Source organism: Hirundo rustica, chromosome 4 (genome assembly GCF_015227805.2).
Source record: "Hirundo rustica isolate bHirRus1 chromosome 4, bHirRus1.pri.v3, whole genome shotgun sequence".
NCBI lineage: Eukaryota > Metazoa > Chordata > Aves > Passeriformes > Hirundinidae > Hirundo > Hirundo rustica.
Genome location: NC_053453.1, coordinates 14,226,600 through 14,249,795, shown reverse-complemented (window position 1 = coordinate 14,249,795; position 23,196 = coordinate 14,226,600). Strand labels below are relative to the sequence as shown.

The following is a 23,196-nucleotide window of genomic DNA, read 5'->3' as shown; positions in this document are numbered from 1 at the left end:
GAAAAATTACTTTCTGGGACTGATCTTTCCCACAGCCTCCTCAGCACCCACGCTGTGTGTGTGGTTAACAAAGCATCCTCTTCAAGCTCAAACTTCACTAAAGATCTGATGATAGCCTTACTGTACATTATTCTTTCTCAGTACCGATATTTTAGCCTGTCTGACATGTTGCCAGTTTTCCTTGCTGAGGAGAGACTTAGTGGGGGAGTGGGCTCAGGCATTTCTGTCAGTGCCAAAACAGAACAAGCCAGCTAAATTATGTTTCATGTTCCTTGAGCATGGATTGTACAACAATTGTAGTGAAGTAACACCATAATGAATACATGCTGTTTACAGCAAGCAGGAAACAGTTACAATAGAGAAGAAAAGGTCATTTTTTTTTGGCAGGAGATTTTCCCTTTTGTGTGTGTAACTATTTTAGGAGAATAAGAATATTAGACTAGAAAAAACATTTCTTTCTTTTGTCTCTCAGCTATGATTTAACTTGACTATGCTGCAGTTATGTTTACAAATGGTAGTTTGCTATTGATTTAGGTCTTTTTGACAGACAGTGTAATAAATAATAGTTGCTATCACTCTGAGGAGAGAAAGAATTTCCTTCAGTGTATTTGCATTCTTTCCACAAGCTTAAATAGACTTCATGAGATGTTTTGTAATCTCTTACGTTAAACTCTCCTACAGCAGAAAAGGTTTAGAAAGGTTTACATCCTTCTTGGTTGTACTTGAAATGGTAGGATATATGGGAGGGAATTCTCTAAAGGTAAATTTAGAAAATCGATGTTATAACTGATGTTGTATCTCTCATCAGATTTTGCCTCTCATGTCTACTTTGGTCATCCTAGCTACAGTACTAGTGCTACAACAGAGGAGAGAAAAACTAGTAGCATCATAGTATGAAGGGGAAACACTGATACATTAATTCCAGCATATAAATTTAGACTTCAGCAAGGCAAACAACATCCTTGCCAGAGCTGGGATATGAATTTTGGATGAAACTTCAAATGCTGCTTATGTTTTTCAAGACAAGTCAAGAATATCAACTAAAGTATCACAAATTACTGCACAATCTATTTTTATTAGATAGTATATATGCAAAGAGTCACATTTGAAGATTATTAAAAATTGCAGAATTGAGCTCTCCAAAATAAAGAAAAGTTTTAAAAAAGTTTCTATCATTTTTTGTGTGTAAATGTATGCATTTTAATTTAGTTTTTAATGACAGTTCCCTCCCCCATTTTGAGATACGCTTCATTCAGTGTTATATCAATGCTTTTAAAATTTCATTTTTTTGAAGCGGTGTTACAGATTTTTACAGATAGTATTTTGAGTAAAGTATGTTAAAAATACCTACAGATTTTTAAGTGCCCAGTTTGATACATGACCTGAGTTTTGCAGTACTTTGCATTGTTTGGCTCTCTCTGTTTAACAAGTCAGAACAGACAGAAAGTAGAGTGTACAACTGGCACTCTAGGAAATGTTTCTTTTTAGTGATTTGTCCAACATCATGTAAGTGCTGTAGGGCTGAAAAGTAGCGTAGAGTTCATCAAGATGCTGTTCAAGTTCTTCAGCTGGAAAACCGCTGCTTCTCTTCCACCAAACCCTTGGCTGTTCAGTGTAACTGAGCTCTTGCTGCAAGCAGAGCAGTGCTTTACTGTCCACGCTCCGTGGTGCTCCACAGCCCGGTGCTCTGGAGAGTAACCACCTCCTAAATGACCCTGCAGAATTAAGTTATGTAACTGACTAAAAATTAAAGTAAATTGGATAAATTATATATCAGTATTTTAATGAACTATGACCATATGTGAAGTTCCAATATTACTTCATTGGTAACTTGAAAAAACATAAACTGAAATAAAAGGGGGTTTTTTAAATTATTTGAGAGCTTTTTAAGATTTTGCTAATTTCTGTAACTACCTCTGTTTTCAAAGTAAATATTTGATAAAAAATTGTGTGTGCCAATATTAGTTATAACTCCTTTTTCCCTTTTTTTTTTTTTTTTGTCTTTGATTTTTAGGCAGATTCTTAAAATGCTTACGGTTCACAAAGGAAATATAAATCTTTCAGTAATAGGACTAAAAGCATTAAATCTACTCCTCATGTCAGGTATGATGTGCTTTACTTTTCTATTTTATCTAAGCCTTTAAACACAGAGCTGATACGAAGTGTGTGACTGTACATGGCAAACTGGATTTTTCTGTTTACTCCGTGAAGTCACTTGTCATTTATGCGTGTGTACAAAATAATAAGAGCACTATTTTACACCTTTTTTACCAGGTAGAAATGAACTGTCTATTGGTGGTAAAGTTTTAGAATATCAGTACAATTGTAAATATTTTACTATTGTAAAATGCTTCCTTAAGAGATGACTTTGTCATGGGTTATACAAAGCTGGATTTGAACTGTCAGAGTAAATTTTAAGGACAATATTAAAGAATTTTGGATTTTATTGTGTTTCAATTAAAATGTTGAGAAATAATCAGTGCGACATGTAATCTCTTCTGCTGTTCAGATATAATTGCTTTTCTGCTCTTGGAAGAAGAAGTGGATGTGTTTTCCTTGGTATTTCATGCCATGCACACCTTCCCTAAAAATGAAGAGATCCAGCAGTATGGATGTAAAGCGTTACACAAACTTTTTGAGAAAGGTATTTTATCTTGTAGTTTATGCCATTAGAAAAATGTATCGATTGGGAGAGATGACTGATAGTAATTTAAATGCAATAAACAAACTTTTGCATTCCACCTTGGTCTGTGAATTATGTCTGTTCTTAAATGAGCCAGCACAAAACAGACTTTCCAAGCAATATCACAAATTCTATAAATTAGAGCAATGAATATGACATCTTTTAAAAAAATCAAAATGTCCCTTTATTTCTAACTCCAGACTTAACTGAAAAGATGGATTTAACATTGTTCAGTAACTGGAATAAAGAATAATGGCATTTGATTTTAATTCTCAAAAACAGGGTTGTGTATTTAAAGGCTGGTAAATTTTAGTAATGTGAACAGTTCTAAAATCAAGCCATTTTTTTTTTGCTTTAGAAAAATACTTGACTCTGCTTTTTACCCTGACAGTGCTAAAAGGTGATCATGTTTCCATAAAATATTCACATTTTTTCTGAAAAATGAAGTCACCGTGTATTGAATTTTTGCAGAAATCTCAGGAACTGTGCGTGTTATGGTCAGAAGTCTCCTTGTTGTAGTCCCCTTGCTTTGAACTGAGTTTTCTTGATTCAAATTAAATATTGAGAAATGCTATCGCTCCACTGTACTCCTTTGCTTCAAATATAGTCTTCAGTTCTTCAGATTGGTCTTTTTGGCAACATTCTATATTGCTTTTTTAAATCTTTCTCCCACATGTGTGCTCAGAATTATCTTCTTTGTTCATTTCCCTCTTCCTGTCCATAAATACTTTTGCCCTGCTATATTTTCTCTTAAGTCTCCACAAAAGTCTGAACTTCTTATGTCTTCTGTGCATGTTTAAGTGCCAGATTTTCACAGATCTGGCTGCAGGTCACAGACCTGCATACCTTCTTCTTGATGGCAGCACCAATGTGACAACTTCCTAGGCTGCTCCTGCCTCGTTTTCTCTACCTCTGAGCCACCTTGTCAGTTTTAGTTATAGGGATGTTTGCATTGTCTTCAACCAGATTGAGAAAACATTTCTGCTTGTGAAATTTAAAAGGTGCTCTTTCTCATCCTGGGTCAGTTCCCTTATCTGATTCATTTCACAAGCCACACAGTTATGTCAGTATGAATAACAGGGGCCAGGAAAGGAAAAACCTTAAGCCATTAATGTAAGATATTATTAAAGCATGGCTTTGTGGAACAGAAGTCCATTATAAAGAAAAAAGAATAATTAAATAAAACCAGAGTATGCAAAATGGCATTCCCTAATTTTTTTTTTTTTTTTTTTTTTTTTCACTGTATGCTTAGCTTTTCCCTCACTTATATACTGTCTTGGTTTGGACTATCTGTGGAAACTTGGTTTGGACTACCATTTTCTGAAAAAGTCTAAAAGACTTCTAAAATACAGATTCATAAGGTAGCATCTAAAAGTCAGAACTCTATTACATAAAATGTAAGCTAGAAAAAGGTGTTTATAAAGTGGGTCGGTTTTTTAGTTAAAAAGGCCATAACCATTTAGTTAAAAAAACTTTTAACTTTTTTTTTTTTAGTTAAAAAAGGAGAGTAGTTTACTTTGTTTGAAACATAGAAAATAAATATAAGGAAACTTGTAAAAACAGTTGTCTTTTCTCATTATGTACCAGAATAAGAATTATTTCTTCAGCATATACTGTATCTCTTGCTTTTCAATTTAGTTCCAGAAGAGCAGCTGACTGAATTTGTTGAAAGCAAAGATCATATGATCATACTGAAAATATTTAAAGAGTTTCCAGAGAAAGAAGAGGTGATTCTTCCTGCACTTTATTCATTACATTCCTTAGCTGGTCCACGTAAGTATTAGAAGTTATTTTCAATTCCTTTTCTCCCACAGTGTGCATCAGCTCATGCTTTCTGTGATTGTAAAATGTAATCTTTGTGTGATTGCAAAAAATCATTGACAACTGGTTGGGAGTTGCCAGACAGATCACCTTCCTTTTTTATTCGGGAAATACCTTTTTTTTTTTTTTTTTTTTTTTTTTTTTTTTTTTTTTTTTTTTTTTCCCCCACAGATATTTTTATATTTAACTGTTAAGGCAGAAATCTCTCCTAAATGACAGAAAAATACTTTCTTCCACTTGGAGTAAGTGGTAGCAAAGATGCTTATCATGGTTGTAGAGACTGAAGTTCAAGACCCTGCCCTCTCATCTTTCATTACTTGAAAAATGAGATATATTTATTGACCAAATAAATCTTCAATGAGTTTAGGTTACAGGTAAAGAATATTCTTGGCAAAGTCTGTCCCACAAAGGGAAAATTGCCTGTACAAATTCAGTGGCCAGGCCTGGGAAAAGATATCTGAGTTCAGGCACCTGCTGTGGTCATTCAGTGGTGGCTGCAATGGCGAGCTTTGGTAGCATTGTTCATGTGGTAGTGTTACAGTGTCCTCAGTTGTTATGCAGTAAAACTGGAAGAAAACATCTTTGTTATTTCTTGTCTTCTGGTAACAGAATTCCCTGTTATATGCAAAATAAGAGCCTGAGAAATCTGTTTGATGATTTGTGTCAATTTGTTGACAGGATCTGATCTTGTTGACACAGAGGCAGCTTTTGTCAGCTTCCTGCTGACAAACTTTGGGAAGCATAGAGCAGGGTTCTGCTCTCCATGTCTTTCATGAGGTGCATGATGTTGTACCTCCTGCAAATGTGTTTACTTATATCCTGTCTGGCTCTATTGAAACTGTGCTGGCCCCATGAGTGCCCACTGAACAAAAACTAGATGGAGTGTCCTGCATTTCATCAGACCCCAAACTATGTAGTTCCTGTTTCTCAAAATTCTTCCTGTTCTGATTTGTGTTTAAGAAGTTTAGTATTCCCTGAGTCAAACAGTAAGTAGTTATACAAAGTGTAACAAGAGAAGGCATGAAAAAGACCTGCTCTAAAGTAGGTATTTAATACTCTTATTTCTAATATGAAATATTGAAAATAGCCAGAGGAACAGCGACTACTTGCACATGAATGTGCAAAGCTGGTGTTCATACTTTTGGTTGGTGACATCCCTCAAGAACTTAAATATATTCCTTTAAGGCCACCACGGAGAAGATAATTCAGTGTAAGTACACACTATAACTTAACCAGCAGCAAAATGTCTCCTCATACCCTGAAGTTCAAGTCTCTGTACTGAATGAGTACCTCACTATGCCTTCTTTCATTAATACATACTTAGACTTGTTTCTGGCTCATGTCATAAGAAAATGTAGGATAAGGATTTATTTCAGCGCTGTACAAGAACTCTTAAATCTCGGTAGTATTTGTGGCATGAGAAAAATGCTTTGCTGCTGGCTGTCCTCCAAAGTGGAGTGGTGGATCACAGAATGTTACCCATCTAAATGGCAGGCACAGGGAGCCCTGTTCAGTAGGGAGAAATAGTCACCTCAAGAGGAAATTTACCTAACACTAACCCTAAACCAGCTGGGATGATTTGCCATACAGAATGCTCAGATCTCATCATCAATTGTTGAGAGAACCTAGATGACCAAATTTTGGTGGTTAAGATTAAATGAGATATGTTCCATCTCCTTTTCTCTAACTTGCTCTGGGAAATGGTGGCTCCCTGCAGATGTGCCATTGCTTGGATCTTGCAGATTTCAACATGCAGTTCATTATGCCATCCCCGTAGTGATCAATTTTGGAATTGTCTGGCAGTTTCACTATATTCATAAGTATCACCTTTGAAGTCATAACTTACTGTGGAGTGCTGCAATACTGTCCTGTGGAATGTGTGTTTTCAGTTGTGAATGACACGATAAATCGCTGTCCTGTTAAAGCATTGTGAAAGGTACCTGCCTTCACTATCAAATAGAGTGCTTCAGAAGTGCTTCCCACTCAGAGCTTGCTTTTTCATCCAGTAGGTTGTCATTATTTAATATTTAGAGATGTATTATTTTAAAGATTTGCTGCTCTTTTAAAAAGGGTAATTATCTTTAATAATGCAGTTGTGAATATTTCTCTGATGTTGTATCCAGGGAAGCCAAGCTGTTGAAAGAACAATTAAAAAAATTTATAGACCTCAGCAGAATAATGCTATCTCCCTTGAAGTCAGTGACAGAGTTCCCTTTCATTCATTTGGGCCAGGCTGTTGGCCAGGATTTCTTGGGTTCATTTTCTGTCTCATACCCTGGATAGAAATACTACAAGGATGCTTTCATACACTCAGTTTTAACTACCATGATGCTGTTTTGCCTGAAATTACTGCATGGGGATCACTCTGTCCTCAGTTGGAATGGATACATTCTGTCTTTGTATGGACTCACGTGATTGTCCTGTTGGTTTCTGTATCTGGCCTGAGAATAAACAGTAAACAAGGTGAGAGTGACCAAGCTCTGGCACGGTTTTCTTGGAGGGGCTGTGACATTTCCACCCTTGGAAACTCAGAAGCCATCTGGACAACCTGCTGTAGGCAGCCCTGCTTGAACATGTGGGTTGAATATGGTGACCTTTTAGCTGTTCTTTCCAACATCAGCCTTCTGTGATTCTGTGAAACACAAGGTGTGCAATGGCTTTCAAAATATTGCAGGAACATTAGATGAAAATTTCAGTACCCTCAGTATACAACAAGTGTACAGTAGAACTAATTTATATGAAAATAATAACTTCCTAACTTGCCCCCTAAAAAAAGAAGGAAAACTTAGAAATGCATTATTAAATCAAATACATTCCTACAAAATAAATTTTATGAGAAAAAAAAAATCTAAAGTGTTTCTTAATTTTATGCCCTGGGGATATTACTTAAATACTGTAAAATGTGTACTTGATCAGAGTCACGTTAGAAACATCATTTATAAGATTGATAAAACAAGTTTGTTCACATTTAAGAAAAAAGTTAGCTAAGATTAGTTTGGGAGGAGGTTTCTGTTACATGGCCTGGGAGAAATGGGAAGAAAGATTGAGGGAAAGAATGGGAGAAAGCCAAAAATGTTAATCTGAATTTTGATTGCACATTGAAAACCACTGGCTAGATAGGAAGAAAAATCCTAGCAGTTAGATTACCATTTTCTAGGTGAGAAAGCATTGTTTTAATGAATAATTTCCAAATTTACATTGTCGTGTGTGTCTTTTATGGCCGTATCAAGAAATAAAGCTAACTTTCTTTGAAGATGCAAGATAAAAACTGCAATATAGTCACAGTTCTCTAAATAAATCTGTTTAACTAAAGTCTGAATTAGCATCCAGTCAACTTTTTTTTTTTTTTTTCCCTCTCCCTTGACAAGCAGTTTTTGTTTCTGTTTCTTTCTTTAGCCAGCAATGTTGAAGTGCTCATGTCGGGAAATGTGCGCTGCTACAATGTTATAGTGGAAATGATGAAAAATTTCCCCAGTAGTGAAACAGTTCAGGAAGTGAGTTGCTGTTTGTTGCACAAGCTTACATTGGGTAAGTTTGCAAAGTTGTTTATATAAAGTTGGCTTATTCTGACTGAGTTGGAGTTAACTGGGAGTGTTACAGGCAACAGCTGCTATTCCAGTAAATCCTCAGGGTGCTGCATAGATCCTTGTGTCTAATGATGCAAAACCCAGGCCACATCAATATAGTGTCCTTATGTGCTAAATATAAGTAACAACGAGAAGCTGCCATAAAAGACTCAAGTTAGGGGGAAGTAATGAGACAAAAAAGGGTGAGAAGCACAATGCGAGAACAGGAAATCAGTAGGTCTGATTCTGTATAAAAATTCTTACTCTTCTTACTATAGAAAAGAAGAAAAATACTTAGAGATTTCATTTTTTGTAGTGCCAGTGGTGAATGTATGAGAAACAACTGGTGCTACAGAACTAGTTGAGAAGGGTTCTCCAAAACTCTGATTCTCCTCCTTGCAATGCATTTATCATCAGACCTGTGCTGCATTTCTGGCAGCGATGATGCCTGTACTGCAGCAGTGAATGTATCACTGGGCCTTGAGCAAAGGAACTTTGGTTGTCTGGGCTAAAATGGGCTGATGTCACATCAAGAGAAGTTATGTCAATGGCAAAAAGCCTCTTAGCAACTGTTCTCACACTTGCAACTGTAATGAGTCCATTTGAGCACTTGCACGCACAGTAGGAAGTTCAAATGAAAACAAAGATATTTTTCCCCCACTGCATACAAACCCACTGTGAGCAGCTGCCTGAGCAGCTCTGTGGCTGGTTCTTCTTCATCAAGAGTCAGACTTCCAATTTTTGCAGGTGGTGACCACAGGCTACTGCAGATGCTGGTACCAGTGCATGACTCACCAGAATAAAGTCGGTCCCATCCTTTCACCATCTGTTTCCACTTCTTCATGCGGATATGGTAGAAAATACAGATCAGACCTGAGTCTGCAACTCAGAGCAGTTTCCCATTCCCCTTCAGAAAGCCAGATATGATTTTTAAGAAAATATGGTGGCTGCTGAGGTGGTAATTGCAGGGGCTTTTGACAAGAGGTGATGCTAACTTTGAACAGTTTGCTGGGCAAGGCTAACTGAAGACAGTCAGGGAAACCAAGCACTTGTGGGGACACAGCAACTTAGTTGACTGCCTTGATCTTGCCATGAGTGCAACCAGCCTGGTTTCAATCAATGTTTGCCCTGTGTTTATGCTGACCAGCAATGAAGAGTGGCAGAAAAGCAGCCACAAGATCCATTTCTCCTGGAAAGAGTCTGGAACATTTTCATTTGTATAGCCAGTGCTGCTTCCCAGACTATGCTGATGGACACAGTTTTCCTAAACCCGTGTTAACTGGCGGTGTTACAGTAACGTCAGCATCTACTAGCTTCAAAAATCACCATCATGCATTCTTGCTAATCTGGTAATGACTGTCCTAGATTTGACTGTCTTTGGAATTTTTACTGGCCAATACCTGTTTGGCCAGCCACAAGTCCGACAGAATTACTCATCACATGGACTAGGTTTATTAATTTCTTTAGGTAAGTAATGCATTTACACAGACATACCTTTTCCATTAAAATATGTTAAGAAACAGCAATGCTGAGATAACCACACAACTGATCTTTCACATTACTACTCTGATTCTTATTTTTGCTAATCATGATTTAAATGAAATTGAATATCAAAATAGAAGCCATAGCTATCAAACCATATTTGACAAAGTGAGTCTGTTATTTGGTCTGTTATTTTCTGTATGATACTTCCAGTCAAGGAAGTTTGATTTGAATTTGCTTGCTTTTTGGAGAGTGCCTTTTATTCAGCCTATAATACAAAATACTGTACAACTTATAAGAATTATTATGCTTTAAATATACTTATTATCCAAAGGCTTTCTTCTGTTCCAGAAGGAATCTATAATGGAACCTTGATTTATTTATGAGGAGGGCAAAACCGGAGAATAAACTAGGGTTAAATTACTTGTGTCACAGGATAAATCAAATCATCACAGGAATTCATGACCAGGACTGCATTTGCTTCCTGGCAGGAAGTCTGCAAGTGGTACACCAACTGTATTTTTCTTATTTTGATGGTAATGTGTGTTTCATTTTGCATTAAACCTCTGTCTCTTGAAAAAAAAAAAAAAGCCCACAAAGAATGTACATCTCAACTATTTTTTGTCCTTAACTTCTTCTTTCCACAAATAAAAATTTGGTGTGTCAAGCCCTGTAATAAGAAAACCAACATTCGTTACAAAGTTTGTGCATTGTGTGCTGAGAAATTTATGTTAAATGCATGTAAAGCTCTAGATATGTGTTTGTATTAATTTGATATCTTATCTGGTTTCAGGAAATTTTTTCAATATCCTTGTATTACATAAGGTTCCAGAAGTCATTGTGAAGGCTGTTACAACATATCCTGAAAATGCAAAGTTACAAGCTGCAGCTCTCAGTTGTTTAGCACTTCTAAGTGAGTAAATCTCTGTCTACTTGTTAACTTTTTCATTCTAGTAATTTCCTGTAATAATATTAAACTCCATTTCTTTAACACAAAAGCCTGAGGCGTGACAGCTTCAACAAAGCTGGGTTTCCTACATGATTACAGTTTCATTATGATAAGGCTGTGTTCATATCATATGCCCAATATTTGCAGTGTTCAGAGCTGGACAGATCTGTACAGAGCAAACTGTTTATTCATAGACAAATTTTGGACAATCCCTTCTTAACATAAAGTCTCCAGTGATAACAACACTGATTTGATGTTGTGTTTGCCAGGTATGACAGAACTCGTATTGTGGCAGTTGATAGCGACACAAAATCAATGCTTGTGCTTGACTTCTGAAATCAATTAAAAGATGTGCACTTTTCCTCAAGTACAGTTCAGACAGAAATTAGGTGGCTAGTAGGGAAAAGCTAAGAATCTGATCCTTTTTGTCCTTGAGTAATTGCTCCATATAAAAGTCAGTAGAAATGCTGTTTAAGAGTCCCCAAAATAGCAAAGATTAGAAATCAATACACTTTCCATTTTGCCTCACATATTATGCTCAGTGTTGGTATCTTCTTCTTTCCCTTAATTGCTGAAAATTCACAGGTAGAAAATTATGTTTCAAATTCTGTTGCACTTTCAGGGACCAGATATTTCTCTCTTAGCAACTGCAATTTGCATTTTGTTTTTTGATGACATTGCTTCAGAGTGTAGATGGCTCTGTAATAAGTGGTTCCATGCAAATGAGTCACGGTTGTATTTTTTGTCAGTGGTATTCTGTACGTAAATACACAACAAAAAGAGGCACATGCAGCTCTTTTCAGAGCCAAAGCCTAGACTGATCTGTAACTATATGATTCATTTACTACACTAAACTTAAGTTTTTAACTCCCTTTATAACCTTGCAGACATTTTACAAGTCTGTCTCAGAGTTTATATCAAAAGATTTTTCCCTTCCCAGAAAAGGATTATCTTCCCACTGATTTTCACACATTGCCAGTGTGAGTGCCTCTATGACTACAGAAAGGTTAAGACATTTGTTTAAGAGGTTTGTTTTCACAGTAAGAATTTATTGTATATATTTTATATTTCAAGCTGAAACAATATTCTTGAACCGGGACTTAGAGGAAAGAAAAGAAGAGGAGGAGGAAGAAAAGTTATGTTGGTTGGAAGCATGTTACAGAGCATTAGAACTGCACCGAAAAAATACAGATGTGCTGGTGAGAAATTATGGATGATGGGAATATGGAAAGGCTGTATTATGTATTGAATAAAATGTTCAGAAACGCACTTTTCTCATCTGTCTCCTCAGGCAAAAAAGGCCTTGATGTCTCTGGATTAGATTTAGAATAAATCTTACCTTTGTTACCTTTCTTTGTTCATCTAGAGAGGTTTTAGTTCTTCAGATCAAATGAAACTTTGGCCATGTAAATTTTGTTGTTTACAGACCTTCTTTGTATCCAACAGCCAAACACAGGCCCATCAGCAGAAGAATTAATCTTGGCCTAAAACACATATCAAAATGCAAATCAAATCATAAGATTGCCATACATGTTTGTAACTTGGGCCTATCTGAGCTATAAAGAATGTTACAGTCTACATTTTGTTCTATTTCTACATAAAATACCTTGTACCTCTTTTGTGAACTGAAAAGCAGTCAAACTATTTAAGTTTTTTCATATATTTTTAATCTTCTAGAGGTATATTTTTGTAATCTTTTTGCCTTGGCTTCTATTTAGGAGGCTGCGTGCTGGGCTTTGAAGAATCTCTTTCTGTATCAACGCGACCTTCATGAGAAGATTGGAGATGGAGATAATCAGTCAGTCTGGTCTTAAATTGGATTTTTGGAAATGAGAAAATAATGAGTGCCTGTTATTAAGCCATTTGATATTTCACTTTTCAATTATTTTTAGTTTTGTAGTAGATGAAATGCATGATGATCAACCACACCTGGGAAACTTTCTCCCAAAGTGTGCTAACCTTGACTTAGGAAAATCTGCTAGTGTTTTCATAAAGGGTCAGAACACAGCCTATTAGAGCTAATTTTTACAGTTCATAAGGAATTTTGTCTTCACTCGCAACAGGGATAAAGAATGTAAAAATTGGGAAAACAGACAAGATTAAGATACCTAGCATGTAAGGAGTATAGAAAAGTAGTGCTCATTTTCCCACAAATCAGATGAAAAGGTATTGTAGGGGAAATGCTGCCTCATTAGGGAGAATCTGCTGGGCAAGGATAAGACATAAATTTCCATTTTACTTAAACTATTTCTCAGAGTTCCTGAAAATTATAGTCACTCAATTTTTGTAAGCCTGTTCATACCCCATTCTGGACCTCAGGTCCTTTGGAAAATGTGGTTCCAAGGAATTCAGTAAGACTCAGACTAGACAAAGTTGCATAGGTTACAAAGGATTTTCTATCAGCTGTTGCTCTGGAAACATATTAGAGACCAAGAGCAATCACTCTTTTCGTTATGTTACGTAATACCTTTTTAGGAACCTGAACTGCAGTTCTGAAGTAAATGCTGTAATACAGTCTGTGTGCTGTGATTTGTTTCTCTCTGAAAGGTTCCCAATAGACAGGGCAGTGATGCTCTCCATGCTGATGCACTCCTCTTCAAAAGAAGTGTTTCAGGCAGCTGCTAGTACCTTGGCAATTTTGTCACAACAAAATGGTAAGGGACTTTAATTATCTTTTCTTTCTCATTCAGCAGAAAGTTATTGCAAAAGTATTAAAGAGAATTTAATGTACTTTTGAATGAATACTCCCTGAGATACAATACTCCCTGAGATTAGAATATCATGTTAAGTAGGAAGTTTATTCCTTGCTTTGAAAAAGTTATTGTTGGCTAGTATAAAAAAATACGATGAAATAAAGAGCTCTCTGCCAGTTTATGTGTTGCAATTGCTACTTTTTGCAGCAGGAGATGTGAAAAAAGTGTGCTCACTTTGTATGCTTGTTTAAATATTTATCACATGTTTGAATTTCGTCAAGAGCAGCATTTGTCGAAAAATCACATGAATAAGGAACACAGCCCAACAAATACCACTTTCTTGCTTAACACAGTCCTGTTGACTTCAGTGATCAGATTATGTAGAAACTTAAGCATGTGCATGACACTTCTCAAGATTGCTTTGCTCCTGATCGTGTCCCTAACGTGGTTTCCTAACTTTTTTCAATTTGCAGACCCCCTCAAAATTTTTCAGTGGAGGTGTGGATCCCTGAGTAGAGTATTTAAGCCTACTGACAGTTGGCCTGCTTTTATTAGATAACTTTCACAGAATCCTTTGAAATGGTCATGGACCTCAAGTGGTTTGCAGACTGCACATTGAAAACCACTGGCTAGATAGGAAGAAAAATCCTAGCAGTTAATTACCATTCTCTAGGTGAGAAAGCATTGTTTTATCACCAGTTTATTGAGCCATCCAAGTACATAAAACCTAACACAGAAAGGTTTTATAATTATTTATGAGATCAGTATGTATCTATACAGAGAAATAGATCTCATAAATGTATGCCTACTATTGTCATATCCCAGGTACTTTCATAACATGTTACTGACAAGGAATCAGAATTCCTTTTGAAAATCTAAAGCAAATTTTTCTTCTCTTTTTTTAATTATTGTGTTGTTTTGTTTTTTTCCTGTGAATGAATGTGCTTACAGCAAAAATGATAGACATAAAGAAACTTAGTAAAACCTTCTGGCATAATGCACTATTGCTTGAACTAACCATCTGAAATGAATGTACTGAACTGGGACTGACAAGATTTGCTAGTAATTACTATGATAATTTTAACATTGTTCTAATTTTTATTAGTTACAGTTAACTCTACAACATGTGCTTGAATATTTTAATTTGCAAAAAATGAATTAATGAAGTAAATTGAATGAAAAATATAAGTTCATTTTTTAAGTTTAATTTTGGAAGTTAGAAGGTTTTTTAAAGTTTTAAGCTCTAGCTTTCTTACATGATCACAGAACGCAACTACAAGGAAAAAGTTTAAGAATAAACATTTCTGAAAATATAAGTACGGCTATACATTCTCCTTCCCATATGTTAACTTTACCTAAGTAAAAATAGTAGATGTATAGAAACTTACTAGACAGTGAGAAATTGTAATATGTTTGATTAAGCTATGCAAACAGAAGTCAGCTTCATCTCAAATTATTTCCCATTTTAATTTATACTATTATGTCTGTTTGGTGAAGCAAAAACATTGGAGAAAAAAAACAAGAAGGAAAAAAGTTGTTTTTGAGAACTACACAGAAAGATTTACTTACAGGATGCTTGCTATTTTGTGTTTTAGTAAATATTAGGAAGACACTTCTGGCAAAAGGCATACATATGAATGTTTTGGACATACTGAGGAAACATCCACATTCTCCTGAAGTGGTTGAAAGTGCCTGCAGGATTCTGAATCATGTTTTCGAAGGAAGGTAATTAAATTAGAAATGTATGTCCACTTCCATAATGAAGGGTTTTGAGATTCTTTGCCATGAGTGATTACATTTAAATTGTTGACTGATAGTAAAATTGACCACAGACTGACAGCCCTGTTTAAGGCATGGAATTTTGTAAACCCTGTAGTCAAAAGCCCAAGTGGGTTTGTGTAGGGAGCTGCATGTTGTTGCCTTTGTGGTCTTGAGCAGTGAGATTCAAATAGACAATCACTGGGTGGCCTCCCCTCCTGTTAGCCACACTGAATTCTGCTGAGAGATAAGAAATTTCCCTCAAAATTACCTCTGATTATTAAAATAGCATTTTGTTAATACTACTTTCTTGTTGGCTAGGATGCAATTATTTACATAGACTGAATTAATGGAATGGCATGAAAATAATTTGCTATGATGAAGAAAAGTACCACAGTTTAATTTATGTTTCAGATTTAGTGTTCCAAAGGGTTATCACATGGTGTTAATTAAGGACAAAAACATGTAAAATTTGGAAATGCATTTTTAAAATTTAGTTTATAAAAATTATTTTCAGTTTCCTTCATCTGGATGTAATGACAGTAGCAGTATCAGAAGTTGTAAAAGCCATGAGGAAGCATGAAAAATCACTCTCTGTACAACTGGAAGCACTTCGAGTCCTTTTACACTTCATGATGCCCAGTAGATCATCCAAAGGTATACACCAAATCAGAGAATAGAATCAGATAGCAGGATTTTAGTCTTTCTTATCTAATGAGACAGTTTTAAATGGGACTTCAAAAAGTTATTGCAGTTCTGTACATAGCAGAGGACAGCTGTAAATCTTTAGGAACGTACAACATGGGAGAAAATATTTGAGGTATTGAAGGTAACAGACCAAAATGATCACTGCTGATTTCCCCTTGATTTCATCAGTGAAGAGTTAGCTCCATTACTTCTAAGGAATTCAGGGAACGAGTGTGGAGCTATCAGTGTCAATGTGGTTTGCATCATCAATTCCCTTTAAATGGGAGCAAACCATGAGTATTGTTGTACCACAAAATATAATTGTTTTGATAATATCTCTTGGAAGGAACATAAAAACTGGATAGTGATCTTTATATTTAAAGATATAAAATATACAATTATGTACTACTTTCTATCAAAAAGGAGAAAACAAACTGACTAATTAGAAATTCCTTTCCAAAAAAACCCTCTTCATCAGCAATTCAGAGTGGGGAGAAATGCTCTTTATTAGTTTTATGCCTTTAGTAGAATTTTGGAAAATTTTTAACTCTTTTTGTCAGTGTTCTGCTATTTATGCTGCTTTTTTCCTCTGATATTGAGTGTAGGAGTACAGACATGGGGTACTGATTTTTTTTTACACAGTAACTTCTTGCAAGCATCTTTCAGCAGTTTTAGTTGAACATTTACAAAACTAATAAATGAATAGTAATCTACGTTAATATGCAGACTGATTGGAGATTTTCAGTTTCCTTCTATTATTTGAGTTCTAATCCTAATAATTTCCTCTTTTTTCAATGAAGAGCAAGATTTAGACTTGATATATGTGTTCTAACATGGAGGCAAGGCACTTTGGTTGCCAGTATCCTGGAGGCGAGGCCCTTCTAAAGTGTAATCAAACACAGAGAGCACCAACTGGATGTTGAAACTTGCAGGTTAATTAGGGAATAAAAAAGTAATTCATGGGAAAAATACTAATCACAATAAATATGAATGCTGAAGTGACTTTGAAAGGATCTCTGGTTACTTTCTGTAGTGTCACTTGACTGCAAGTGCCAAAAACTACAAGAAGTGTAAATCTGAGTGACCTTTCTCTGTTTTTTTTTTTTGTACATGCTCACATTCCACTTAATGTCATCTGTGTGTAAAATTTGTCCTATGATGTGCTGCCAAGTGAGCAAGAACAAATAGTTTATAGCTTCTCTATCGTGTCTCCCTACCAGAAGGAAGAGGCATTCTGAAGTGGCTATCAGAAAACTCCATAGCTCAAAAAAAGGAATATATTGCAATGTACCTTAGAACAGAGTCTTTGGCACGATTTTGTATTTTCATAGTAAGCAGTGAGCAAATATGTGGTGAAATTTTCCTTTCAAACATAATGTACTCACATTACAATGTAAATCTGGAAGGATTCCAGTCTCTGCAATAAGAGTTCTGAAGGTACCATAAGATCTGAAATGTGCTCTCTGAGTCACCTCAGTGTTCATTTGATTGTTAGAGAGTGTTATTGGGGTAATGGTGGGGAGAATATGAAATCTGCTGTTCTGAAAAAGGCTGTTTTCCATTGTTGCAGATACAAAGAATGAACACCAGAATGGTTCTTCCAGAGATGTGGGAGATGCTGCTTTTGCACTTACAGGAAAAGTCATTAAAAGCCAGTGTCTGTTGGAGGGAACTCACTCATTGGTGCTTAATGCTTTAAACAGGGTATAGTTAAAGTTTTATTTTAATGGATTTTGTCATTATTTTACACTTGAAACAGTGAATCATTTGAAAGTTTTAGTTCTGCATTGATTTTCCTACTGATTTGGTAGAATTAATCTTAACTCCCAAGTTTCATTAATCTTTACTCCCAAGTTTCATTAATCTTTTAGGGTTTCTTTTTACCTTTTTACTTCCTTTTCTGGAGTGTATTAGATGATTCTTTATACCATAGTTCCAAAGGATATTTAAAAAAAAAAAAAAAAAAAAGCTGTGTTCTTTTCAAAGATACAGTTTATTTGGTTTTTTTTTTTTTCTTAAAATGGACTAGTGTATTTATGAATAGTGTCCTCATGCCTCAGCTACACATAGAACTGAGTGGACAGCTCTGTTGTCTGCACTCTTTTCACTGTTCCATTTTTTCCAGCCTCTGTAAAATAAAATGATCACAGCGTCTTGAAGGAGAAACTGAAGAAGGAAAGGCTGCAGCAGACTCAGTTTATGCAAAGGAAACACTGGGAACTTTGCAGAGCAAATTAACTTTAAATCCTAGTGATCAGAAATGTTTAACTTCATGGCCTTCAGAAGAGTCCAATCTCTACAAGGTTTTCAAGGTTCACATGAGCACAATCAAAATGTAGCATTTCCTCATTTTTAGAAGTCCCTCTCAGGGATTTTACACTTGCCAAACAGATTCAGTCAAGGAAGTTTATCTGTTACATTTATTATAGAAGTCAGAGTAAGTTATGTATCAGTGAAGTAGTTCTAGAGTGTCTAAAGGACGTTTTGACCCAGAGATATCAGATATAGGAGCTAACAGAGGAGGTAAAATAACTTTTGCTTCAGAAAGTCTTCAGTATTTCGTGATCATCCTGATTGTGTTTTCCAGTGCAGCTGGTTTGTGGTTTGGGATACTACAATATCAGCCACAAGTGCTAGAAATTGATACATTTAATTAAAAACTAGAGACAGAATAAGGAGGAAGGTGGGCATGACTCCATTGAAATAATTTTGCAGATTTGTGATGGCTGTGACACTCTCAGATCTAGGCCTTGTCTAGGTTTCCTCCATGTAAAAGTGGGGGTGGTAATAGGTATGTTGCTTCAGATCTTCTTCTTTTCATATTTTTTCAGTTGCCAGCATGTTTATTAAAAAAAAACCCACATATTTTTTTCATTTTTAACCTCAAAGGAAGTACATTTTCTCCCTCTGCTTGACCTAGGAAAATGGTGTAAACTTACCAATGGGAATTTGAGGGAAAAATATCCAATTTTTCATCAGAAAAGTAGCTAGGGAATATTTTCAGAATCAAAGATGAAAATCTGGAGAAGTTATGAGCATCTCAAACTGATGGTTGATAAGAAAATCTTTTTGGAATTGTGATTGTTGTTATTTATTGCTACATCAGCTGTAATTTCACATACTTAAGAGCAACATTCGCTTGTTACAGAGCAGCTTTGAGAACAAGCAACTCTTCTGTTGCCATTGTAAGCAGAACAATCTTGATGTGATTTTATCTTCCTTCCTCCATTAGTTTATTGGAAATCCTAGCATTCAGAAGTGTGGATTAAAACTACTTGGTTCTGTAGCTGAGTGCACTGGTGCACTAGAAATTTTAACCCAGCAAGGAGCTACTGACACTGTGCTTCACACCCTGCAGATGTATCCAGATGAACAAGGTAGGGAAGGTCAGCAGAATGAGAATGACATGGCTGGAGGGTTTGTAAAAGATCTGTTGCTCTCTTTAGTGCTGGATGTGATGTAGGTTGCACGGCGAGAGAAGGCTGCAGTGCTGCACAGTCCTCAGATTCACCCACGTTTGTAGTTATGCCTGGCCCTATAATAGCTTGTGCAAGTAACTTTCTGGAATGTTACTAAAAGACTACTTTATTCCACTCAGAATGTCTGATTTATTGGTGTCTGAATAATATTTATTTTTCTTCTAGACATACAGTGTTTGGGTTTGAGTCTTCTACGCTCTTTGATTACAAGGAAGAGTTTGTGTATTGCAACTATGCATGTCCTGTCAACAGTTCTGGTTTCTACTCTGCGACGATTTAAAGAAGTCATTGAAATCCAGATGCATGTATGTGTCGCTTCTGTCTATGAAGATGAGAACAAAACTCAAAACCGCAGAAAATTATTTTAATATAGTTATATTTGAAGTATAATTCCATATTTTACTTACTTGATTTTGATTTTATTGAAATTACTAGATTAGTATAAACCTTTGTAATTAAACTGAGACATTGGTTGCAGCGATGGTTTTCTTGGAGGCATGTGTTCTATCCAGAATGTGTAAGCATAGGTTGTTTATCTAAAACTTCTGAGATCTGCAGACTGGAAAAAATTTCTCAGTCATGATCCATTGTTCTGTCAATCTCTTAACCATTTCATGAAGTAACCATCATTAGAGTACTGATTGCCCTTCTTTGAGAAGTCATGGAAGATAACTTAGTTCCCAGCCTTGTTGCCAGGAATAAATGTAGTGTAGGAATGCTGTATTTAAGAAAAGATTCTACTGAAATACTATCAGACTTTGGACCCACATCTGTATATGGCAGAAAAGTTTTTTGTCTGTAAACACACCTTTAATCCTTGTGTAAAGTTCTGTTTCCTCTGCTTCAGAAGTTTTCCCTATTTGTTACCAATTTCATTTTTCTAGTGGGATAGGGTTTGCATGTGACATCAGCTTTCTGTGAGAGTTTCTATGTTTGTCTTTCAGATGAATATGAAAATAGCAAGAACAGCCTCCCTTCTTTGCTGCTGCTTTCCCTCCAGCCTTCCCACATTTAGCTTAGGAACCGATGTAGAGAGAAATATAATAATTTGCTGGAATTAGGAAGTTGCTTTAAGTGATTTAGTTTCAATTGGGTTTGGACAAAGAGTCCATAATTTACTGAGTTCACCAGAATCCCAGAATCATGGGATAATTTTGTGTTTCTTCTTAGTTTTTAGATAACACCTGTTAATTTTTCATTTAGTCTAATAGTTCTTTTCAAATTCAGGGATTACAGAGCAATACACTGGAACAGGGGATGTATCTTCATTCCATATCCTTAGAAGGGGATCATTTCCTCTTTACATTTTCAGGAAATCACAAGTACATTTGTCACTGCCGGGCAGGACATTGTCAGATATTACAGTGCATTTTTGACTTTTCAAAATGTCAGTTAATATCTGTTAAAGTGGATCAGCTAAACAAGCATGAAACTTCAGCTATAAAAACAGAGATACCTGCTACTTCTGCCTTCTCTCCCAAACTTCTCCTGTTTGTTAACTATTGCATGTTTAAAAGTTAGACAAAAAAAAGTTAAGGCATGAATCCTGTGGTTGAAATTTGATTTTGTTGCATGACCTGTTTTAAAGTGACACTTTTTAACACTGTACTTCTTTCCATGTTCTCATTGTGTTCTTAGGGTTTTCATGCAATCTTGGCAATTCTTGGTTTGTCACCATGTTTTGCAAAGCTGCTGGTAAATGAATCATTTGACACAGTCATTTTCTACCAGATGTCTATGTGTTTCACTGACCAGCGAGATCAACAGGTATTTTCTTTCTCTGACAGTCCACAGCTGAAAAATATTAGTGGTTTTTTTTGTCCTAACTTTCATTGTTTGTCTTCCCATTCAGTTTCAAAGCCTGTGTTGTAAATGTTTTGCTAAAATAGCTGAAAATGATGACTTAAAAAATACTATGCTGGAAAAAGCATGTATGGAATACAATAGTATTATGGCTGAATGTTTACTTCTGCTGGGAGCTGATATTAATAAGAAGACAAAGACAAACTCTTTGATCTATCAGGTAATACATGGAAATATATATATATATATATTTTTAATGCTTTAAAACTTGTGCTTTTGGGTTCCTTTCTGTTGTCATTGTAATATTTATTTGGCAGAACACTGAGAGCACAGGCTGCTCCCACTTGCCTACAAGTGCATCTTTCTAACTGTGACCACCTTTAATTTTTTTTTTTTTTAAGTGATATGCATAAACACTTCTTTATTTTGGTTCAGTGTCAAAATTTTAAATAGTCTGGGAGGACCCCACTAATACTGCCTGAAGGGAATTAGGAAGTGTTCAGTTCTGCTGGTAGAACTGTCTGGGGGATGAAGCACAGTTGGATTTGGAACTGACCATCCATTCATAGAGTGTGAGGTAGGCAAATCAGTGTTAGCAAGCCACAGTGGACATATTGAAATAACTGAAAGTATTTGTAGAAAATATTTTTAATATTCACAGTCAACCCTGGTCTGTGTAGCAATGCAGACTTGGAGACTGGGAGGAGCTGACTGAACCATATAAAGGTTGGAAAAGACCTTCATGATAGTGAAGTCAAGTTTTGGCTGAACACCACCTTGTCAACTAAACCAGAGCACTAAATGCCACATCCAGCTGCTTCTTGGACTTTTCCAAGGATGGGGACTCCACCACTTAGGGTTTCAATGCTTAACCACCCTGTCAGTGAAAAAAATTTTTCCTGATGTCCAACCTGAACCTGCCCTGGAGCAGCTTGAGGCCATGTCCTCTTGTCCTGTCACTGGTTGCCTGGGAGAAGTGGCTGATCTCTACCTAGCTTCACTCTCCTTTCAGGTAGTTAAAGCCAGTAGAGCTGAGCTCACTATCATTAGGCAAGGCTTGATGAGACTGACTCTTGTTGCCAGTTCATTAAATACCCAGATGATAACCCTTAAGTGTCTGTTTTCCACTAAACAGATAAATAAATGGAATTGCAATAGATCACATGCAATAACTGAACTAGATAAATTACCATTCATTTCTGCCTGAAAATTGTGTGCACTCATGATAAAAATTACAATTGCAGATCTAAAGCATTTGATACATTTGGGCAAAGCCTTCATGAACGTGGGAATTGATACTCAGACAACTTAGGCATATGCTCCAAGGAGTAAGGAATTGCATAACTGAGAGACACAATCCTTAAAATAAAGTCACTCTGAATTTGAGACAAGTGTCTTAATGTAGTCTGAACTGTTTAATGCTTCATATTCTTGGCTTGTTTTAATTGCTTTTCTCTATTAGGTTTGTGAGAAAGGAGCTAATCCTAAATTGGTGGAATTGTTACTAGCCAATGGTGCTCGAGAGCAGGATGTTCGGAGTGCTTTGACCATCAGTATAAAGAGAGGAGATAGCCAAATCATCAGCCTGCTCTTAAAGAAGCTTAGCCTTGATGTCACCAACAGCAGTATATGTCTTGGAGGATTTGGTTTTGGCAGATTAGAGCCTTCCTGGCTCATTCCTTTGTTCCCAGATAAGCTTACTCAAACAAGAAAACAGAGTGAGTATATATGGAAATTGCTGTACAAAATGTGTCAATATCTTTTGATGATACAATGAATGTGTTTTAGGTGAAGACTTTCAATTGAGAATCTCTTCATAGCATTCAGCTTGCTATAGAAAGTTTGTCAAAACTTGTAAATAAGTCAAGTTATTTCTGTTAATTTTTTGAAGCTACTTAGATTTCTTGGAGATTATTTTATCTTTTCTATTTCTTGTACATATAGATGCAGGTTCTGCACTGGCAAGGATGGTGCTCAAATTCCAGATGAAGAACACTTCAGAAGATAGATCAAGAGCCTCCTCTGATCCAAACTTGCCTGAAGATGGCATGGATAGAAACTATGATTGGAATTTCATACCTGACCCATTAGTGGAAAGTATTTTTCCTTTGAGTGATGATATTGATAGTGAAGGTATTTGGGGGTTTTTTGTGGTTTTTTTTTTTTTCTTTTTGTAATCCCGATCTAATGTACTAGGGCTAGACTATAGCCATAAATCAGTTGCTTATTTGTATTTGAGATTTAACACCTTCCATGAAGAAAAAAAACAAGTATC

The 23,196-nt window shown here is 36.0% G+C and overlaps 1 protein-coding gene across 3 annotated transcripts in view; it reads left to right on the top strand.

The window, feature by feature from the left end:
• Positions 1-23,196, top strand: part of LRRK2 (leucine rich repeat kinase 2) — a 63,565-nt gene that overhangs the window by 5,888 nt on the left and 34,481 nt on the right. For 2 of the 3 annotated variants that reach the window (XM_040061722.2, XM_040061723.2), the window contains 17 exons: positions 2,015-2,103; positions 2,510-2,644; positions 4,322-4,456; positions 7,901-8,032; positions 10,346-10,465; positions 11,576-11,700; positions 12,220-12,299; positions 13,049-13,155; positions 14,790-14,919; positions 15,470-15,609; positions 17,210-17,343; positions 18,872-19,016; positions 19,284-19,423; positions 20,757-20,885; positions 20,971-21,141; positions 22,384-22,639; positions 22,866-23,054. In XM_040061722.2, coding sequence (XP_039917656.1) covers positions 2,015-2,103; positions 2,510-2,644; positions 4,322-4,456; positions 7,901-8,032; positions 10,346-10,465; positions 11,576-11,700; positions 12,220-12,299; positions 13,049-13,155; positions 14,790-14,919; positions 15,470-15,609; positions 17,210-17,343; positions 18,872-19,016; positions 19,284-19,423; positions 20,757-20,885; positions 20,971-21,141; positions 22,384-22,639; positions 22,866-23,054 — 2,357 coding nt within the window. Of the gene's footprint in view, positions 1-2,014; positions 2,104-2,509; positions 2,645-4,321; positions 4,457-7,900; positions 8,033-10,345; positions 10,466-11,575; positions 11,701-12,219; positions 12,300-13,048; positions 13,156-13,730; positions 13,868-14,789; positions 14,920-15,469; positions 15,610-17,209; positions 17,344-18,871; positions 19,017-19,283; positions 19,424-20,756; positions 20,886-20,970; positions 21,142-22,383; positions 22,640-22,865; positions 23,055-23,196 lie in introns of those variants that run through there. The other variant, XM_040061724.2, reaches the window with a different exon arrangement.